Here is a 7679-nt window from a genome sequence, read left to right on the forward strand (position 1 = left end):
CCAGTGTATATTCCAGTTGTTGATATCAAAATCTAAGTTATCCTTCAAGAACATAATTATTGAACTATTTGATCCAGTCCCGTGTAGCTTAGGCTCACTAGATGTCACTGTCCTCATAGATAAAATACAGAATGGTGCCATGTGAATTAGACTTTTTATTCACATAGTTAAAATTCACAGATAGCGCAAACGTCAAGAATTCTGAATAAATCTCTCTTTAAATATGGGAAGCAAATCCTGGAAACCAAACCCTGGGAATCAAAGCTGCTTAACTCTGCCCAGATCACACAAGGGATGACAACTTTTAAAATAACATAAAAGAACTACAAAAACTTAAGCTTAGGAAAGGACCAAATCTAAAACCCAATCAATCCATGTTGTTAAAACCGAACACCATCCCCAAGTTCTTCTTTAAATATTGTCATATATTATTATTTGAGATGAGTAGAATCTTCATCACAGTCCTTCATGTCCTGCTAGAGTCTCTGAGGGCGTCTGGTTTAAGCAGGACAGCTGGTTAGTGTTTTGGAGGCATGTAAAGCCATGTGCGGAAACTCCCGAAAGATGACAGTGCACGTGGTGATGCCTGCAAAGTGAAACAAGTTAGCAGACTTCAAGTATACACCAGTCAAGTCCCTGTTCTGTTGCTATTGCCCTGCAGGAACACCAGGACGTGACTTTTTATTACTGTAATAATAGAATATAATGTATTGTAGTGTAACATAATATCATATAATATCCCAGCATACTGCAAAACCTCCCCATAATAAAAAAAATAAATAAATCAATAATTGGGCAGTTGACATGAGATGTTGAGAAGACATATCATACTTAATCTAAAACTATTTTTTTTTTTACAATTTTTATAAATGGATTTTATGTCCTTAGATTATGAGACTATATGGAATATTTATATTTAAAGTAAAAATCAGCACACATAACTATTTGAGAAAACATATTTAAATATAGTGAACATTTGAAAAGAAATAGTGTCCAGTAACAGAATTTAAAATATACAATTTAACTTACACAATTATTATTAGACATAAGTGCAATGTGTGTAATATAGAATATACATACAGAACCACGCAACAGTTTGGGGACAGTAATTTTTTTAAATAAATTGATACTTGCATTTATTTAATACTTGATGCATTACATTTGCATCTAAAGTTTTCTAATTCTATAACAATAAATGTTTCTTGAGCAGCAAATCAGCATATTAGAATGATTCTGAAGGATCATGTGACACTGAAGACTGGAGTAATGCCATCACAAAAATGTAATATTTCAAAATATGACAGTATTTTTGATAAATAAGTGCAGCCTTGGTGAGCATAAGAGATTTCGTTCAAAAATGTTTTTAAAAATATTACCAATCCCAAATGTTTGATAGATGGTGTATAAACGCATATAAAGTGTACATTTGAAAAATTCTAGGAAATTTGTCAACTACCCAATGTGATTTTGTGAAGAGAAAAAGTGAGAAAAAAATAAGGTTTCCTCTGAGGCCTTATTGATGAGCAGCATTTTCAAGATTTATTGAGTCAATCACTTATTAGCACACAAGTATAAGCACAGTCACCTTTTTAAAGTAAGAGACCCGTAAAGTAACCACCATTACAAGTGAAAGACCCGAACCCAGTAGTGAACAGTCTGTAACATCACTCACTCGTGAACTCTTGCGCTTTACCCTCAATGGACTCGCAGGTATACTGGGTTCTAAAAGAGGAATAATACCTAGTAAGACAATGTTGCCATCACAATATAAATGACAATAAACACAGAAATCATCTCTATTAAGGGAAAACTGCATTATGGGTGAAAACCCCCCACCCCCACCCCTCACGGTCTGCAAAAGCCTTCGAAATTCCTTAAACACACACAGCTGTTGGTAAGGAATCTCAGACTGATGCAGAGCATGTCACAAGAGAGAAAGAGCAGAGCAGAAATACCAGCTCAAGACGTTGTCTGTTTTATTGTTTGTCAGTGTTTCAAAAGACAAGCTTCTTTTTATAGATTTCTGCCGTACAAACAATAACAATACAAGAATGTCTCCAAACACAGAATGTCATCTAACAGTGTGAAAACAGATTGTACCGAATGTTGCAAGAGAAAACGAGTTAAAGGTCCGAATGCAAGAACCACAGCTCAACGAAGAGAGAGAGAGAGAGAGAGAGAAAGCGCAAGCAGTTGAGAACAGTTCAAAGGTCAAAGCATATTCACAGCACAGAAGCATTTTTCAGTTCAACTTTGTTAAAAACACATCCAGACACAACGACTGAACTGGTCCCTCGTTGGCGACTATCTATTCTATACACGGTCTCTATTTTCAGATATTAAAAGCTAAATTTCAGCTGACCAAATGTTTCTGTAAAACAACTGAAGATGTACAATTACATTTTCCTTTCTCCAAGCACATTTTGATTGAGATGAAAATTTGCACTGAAAAGATATTCTTTGCTTTGTAGCCTACCTGTTTAAAGGTGAAGTGTGTCGTTTTGTTTTCAATGTTTGAATATTTTTCTGTGTCAGATTAAAGGCAGGGTATGTGATTTTTCAAAAACGCTTTAGAAAACTGATTCGGGCCGAATAGCAAAACAAACTTGTAGCCAATCAGCAGTAAGGGGCGTGTCTACTCGTGATGTGGAGGAGAGAGCGTTCAGTGCACGGGACGGACATTAGCCGAACCGAGCGACAGAGAGATAGAGATGGCGAATAAAAAACAAAAGAGGAAAACGTCTGCGGAACGATAAGGCAAGAAGTAGAACCCGTGTAAATATCGGATCAGCTTTCCAGCGCTGGAGAGAACTCAGGGAGCGGAGGCCTGCGATCGCACGGCGAGGTTGCTTTGCTTCTTCTCGATAGGTGAGGATAACACCGTGTCTACAACAGCTAAAGTCTGCCTACACTGGACGCGATCAAACGACCGTTGAAAACCATTTGAAATTTGTGTCAGCACGTCATAAATAGAACCCCGCAGCAGTTTTCTGTCGGGGATTTGTCGCGCCGCGCCGCTCACGTCCGTAGACATGGTGTAACACTGGTTTTGCTTTGTTTCTCAGAACTAATCGTTGCCTGGGTTGTGTACGTATGTTTGGGGGCGGAGCTATCAAAATAGGGGCAAGACCCTTTTGGGGTAGGGGCGTGTTTGTTTTGGTGATTTCAAATATCAACATTGGCTACCAGAAATCACTTACTCTGCCTTTAATATGAAGAAACTAAGTCAACCATTTGTAGGTTGAATCCCCCGAAAAGCATAAACACTCGATCAATCTATCAAAACATTGCTCTGTTTGAGCATCCGACCTGCCTGACATACCAACAGTGGCTCAACCAATAGCATAAGTGTGGGGGCGGGACTTTATTTGTTGACCAACTGCAGACGTGTTTGGTTTGAAATGGCCAATACTATTATTATTATTATTTTTTACATATTTCACCTTTACTTGCAAAAATCCACCCACAGATGGCGGTGTCACACAGAATCCTATCCCCCTTACTCCCCAAAGTTATTCTTTTAGCTGAGACAATTTGTTATGGGTACTTTATTCATTGCCCGATTAGAAATCCTTTGTAGTCTTAATCATTAAAATGTTAATGAACGTCTTCTAATTTTTATATTTCATTACTGAAGCTAAAAATGGTCATATTCTTTATTTCTGTTAGCCTATACTTGGCAAGCTAACAGCTTAGCCTTCTTAGCATAGTGCTAACTGCTTAAGAAAAGTGAGGTATCCAAAATCGAACACTGTAGTACTAAATTTGGTTTGCAACTTGCTTCGTGACTGTTAAAAAAGTATGAATGTGACAAATACGTACTACATCCGCCATGTGACCTACAGTGTCAGTTGTGTCACTTCACTGGCCTCATGGGATAGTAAAGTGTCCATCAGATGTGCACTTCAGAATCTCGCCGCAAGTAGTAGGTCAACTTTTTGACTGTTTTATGAATGCTATGAATTCAGATATACTACTCAGCTCTCATACGGTTTTTCACCTACTATATAGTATGGAAGTAGGCATATTTGGACGCATTTTTTTCAGGCATTAGAAAGAGAGACAGGATTCTGATGGCGTACTCTTAGAACTGGGATCATCTGAACCAAACGTGGGCAAAAAAATGGACAACACGGCGCAGATGTCTTCTGCGGTCATGCATTTTTACATAATGACAGAATCAGGTGGCTAAAATAAGGAACCATGCTTGCTAATGCAGACAGGCACTTTGCCTTGGTATGCGAGCGAGTAAACGCATGCAAATGCAGACTGCTTCTACAGACAGACTGCGATAGACAAGCATTTCACTTAAAAAAAGAAATCACATGACAGTCATTTGGGAGCTTGGCAATACAAGTACAAATATATAAAACAGACGGTTGCTATAAGTTCTATAAATAATTTTGAATAGCTGACATCTCTTAAAGGGGTCAAAACACCCGTTTTATTAGCATATGAGGGGAGTCCGATGTGTTTTTGAAACGTAAAAGACGAAAAGTTTAGTTAGTCAAACGTAAACACCTTCTTTCTTTACTAAACGAGACATTTACAATTGGAACGGTTTTTCCGTATTCCAGTTATCATTGCACTAATCCTCAGGACGGAACATAAATTAAAAACACAACAAACAACATTTACAAGAATTCAGTTGTAAAAAAACTAAACAAAACAAATACTGTCGGTAGGAAAAGTGCGCACATTCATATTTTGCACATAATGACTCAATAAGACTGTGAAATGCTATTTTGAATTGCTAATGAATTCGAACTCATTCGAAACAAATTCCATTAGGCTTTTAATCCATCAATTAATCACGATTAACGTCGCGTTTGAATGATACACATTCAAAACAGCGCTCTAGCCGTCGCATACTGTAAATAGCCGTTCCATTTCAATATTTTGTGTTAACCACATACATACATACGAACACAATGTGTAAACTAATCGGTCAGGTGGGGAGGAGGTTGAAGATAGCACTCGATCCTTGCTAAAGCTATTCCTGCTAAGGGCTACAAACTTATGGCGCTTTTCCACTGCACGGTACGGCTCGGTACGGTTCACTTTTGGGGGCGTGCCGTATTGAGCTGTACCGAGCCGAGTCGTACCACGCAGTGGAAAAGCGCCATTAGGTAGTTCTCCCCACAGTGTGTCAGCACTCAACAGCGCCCCCTAGCATTCGTCAATCGAGAGGCAGATAAACTCCTGAATACACTTTCTGTACTGCTGCTCTGTGGGACTGCTGCTGGGGTATTGACCTGGCTGTCCGAAGGGCCCGTCCGCTTCTCGCATCTCCTCATTCATCCGGGCTAACCGCAATCTGACCGAGAGAGAGAACACAAGCATTGTTTCATGTGCAGTGACACTCGGGGAGAATCTACAAAGGGAAGTGAAGTTCCTGACTCACAATGTGACGATGTCTGGGTTGGCTGCCTGAACAGCGATACTGAGAGGGTCCTGCCCATCCTCATCGACCTCCATCTGAGAGGCTCCTCGCTTCAGGAACAAACACACCTGTCTGTGGGCACACGCATGCAGTACACAAAGGGTTAAATGATGAGTTATTCAGAGGTAGATCTGCAAATTACTGAGGTTTGGATAAATTTGTCTCACAGATTGACGATACAGTTTGATGTTAGCATGTGGCTAAGCTAACAAAACCCGGCACTCAAAATAGGGGCAAGATATTTCTATATTGCCTAAAATATCTAGGTTTTGGCTTTGTTTGCGTGTGCAGATCGATCGGTGTATTTTCTTATTTTCTTTATTTTTATTTAACGGTATTTTTTTAGGTAGGTCTAACAATTTTCATTGCATATTTGACTGTATAAATTAAAGATTAATCTTTATTAAAGTTACAAAAGCTATTCAATCAAGAGCAGTGAGTGATTTCTTTGTTGTTGCCGTTTGATTAATATCAAGAAAGTGCTGTAAGAGAATACACTGATACAGTACGTTCAGCCGGCTATGTCTGCTATGGGATACTTACCAAGATGGGCATTTTGACATAATTTTTGTGTGAATTTGTCCATTTAAACACAATACTTCAGAGAAAGCTAAATATTTGCATGCGTTCTGAGGCGCGGGTTTGCACGCTTTGGATGAGCGCACGCACAAATCTTTGCGTTCTAACACAGAGATCAACATGTGCTGTTCAGGTCTCACCTGTGCGCGCGTGCTATCAGTACCTGGGTGATGACAGAATAAATGGCTGCTCGTATTCCAGCATTTGCACTGAACAAGAGTGAATGGTTTGTCCATGGGTTTTATTATTTATTTATTTTCATCGCTGTTGTCGTAATGTATTGGGAAGCCATATTAGCCGAACCCTGTTTGTTTTACGTGTTATTTATAGCAAACCATATTACAGATGTGTTGTCAGATTTAAGTTGAACCGCGGTCCTAGCGCGTGCTGAACCATGTGTGGAGAACCGTACGGTTAGATTTTTTCCGTGAACCGTTCCACCCCTATTTCGGACCAGAACTTTTATGTGTGGTTTGCCACAGCTGTGAGTCATTTCTTACCCTGTGTGACCCAGGCACGTGGCGTGGTGCAGAGGTGCCCGTCCTCGTACGTCCCTCTGATTGACATCTGCTCCATTCTGCAGCAGGAACTCACAGGCAATCAGAGAGCCCTATGAGAGAGACGAGCGATATCAAACATTAGTAGAAACTAGGGCTGTCAAAATGGCTGAAAAACGAAATTCAAATTGTGTACTTAAATATTATCAAAATTCAAATTATATTCGAATTTAAAATGCATCATTTCAGTCAGGGTGAAGAAAAGCTTTTGGCTTCTCTCCTGAGGCCACAAGAGGGCACATCGAGCAAAATATTACTAATGCACGTTTATTCAAAGCATAAGATAACATGACTATCTGTGAAAAAAGTGCATAATGTTTAAAATAATGTTCATAAACCAATTATAATTAAGTTGCTTAAACAACTATAAACAAAACAGCATCATGTATGTATGCATAATTTAATACGAAGAGCCGAAAGCCAATCACACAGAGTACATTTTTCATTTAAAGAGTCATATGATGCGATTTCATGTTTTCCTTTCTCTTTGGAGTGTTACAAGCTGATTGTGCATAGATAAGATCCCTGAAGTTGCAAAGACTAAAGTCTCAAAACCAAAGAGATATTCTTTATCAAAGTTAAGACTCTGCCACGCCCCCCTAAAACGGCTCGTTCTAACACACCCCCACATATCTACCTCACTATGTGGAAATATTTGCGTAATGCCGCAAAGAAAGGTTTCAGTAACCGCAGTTAGTGTTGAAGCAGCATGTCAGGGAGACGCTGTGTGTTTCTAGGCGAAAGCAAGAAAGCAAAATTTGGCCTTCCGAAAGTAGATGCATTTAGGAATCTTTAAGAATACTTACAACAGAGCCGCAATGCATTTTATGGACGACCGTTTCGTGAACCTAGGAGAGGAGGTAATTCTGACTTTGCTATGACAATCTGACGCTTCTGAATCAGCTACTGTTTTGTTATTAGTTTAAGTATTTGCTATTGACTGTTCAAATGCGGAGTTTTGCGCATCGTGTGTGTGTGTGTGTGTGCGCGTGCGAGCGAGAGAGAGAGCGAGAGAGAGAGGTGTGTGTGTGTGCATGCAAGAGAGAGAGAGCGAGATACATCACAGTAGAGTCAGCTGTCTTAACCGTGGCTTGTGTACT

General features: G+C 39.5%; 1 protein-coding gene across 1 annotated transcript in view; it reads right to left on the reverse strand.

Annotated features, from left to right (window-relative positions):
- LOC107592577 (arf-GAP with coiled-coil, ANK repeat and PH domain-containing protein 3-like) overlaps window positions 1-7679 on the reverse strand; it is a 25739-nt gene continuing 18060 nt past the window's right edge. The window contains exons 10-14 of the mRNA XM_016282107.1: window positions 6523-6632; window positions 5405-5515; window positions 5256-5317; window positions 1673-1722; window positions 1-586 (exon numbers count right to left, since the gene is read on the reverse strand). Coding sequence (XP_016137593.1) covers window positions 518-586; window positions 1673-1722; window positions 5256-5317; window positions 5405-5515; window positions 6523-6632 — 402 coding nt within the window. The 3' untranslated portion in view covers window positions 1-517. The remainder of the gene's footprint in view (window positions 587-1672; window positions 1723-5255; window positions 5318-5404; window positions 5516-6522; window positions 6633-7679) is intronic.

The sequence above is a fragment of the Sinocyclocheilus grahami genome, unplaced genomic scaffold (assembly GCF_001515645.1).
Source record: "Sinocyclocheilus grahami isolate Dianchi unplaced genomic scaffold, SAMN03320097.WGS_v1.1 scaffold154.1, whole genome shotgun sequence".
NCBI classification, from domain to species: Eukaryota; Metazoa; Chordata; class Actinopteri; order Cypriniformes; family Cyprinidae; genus Sinocyclocheilus; species Sinocyclocheilus grahami.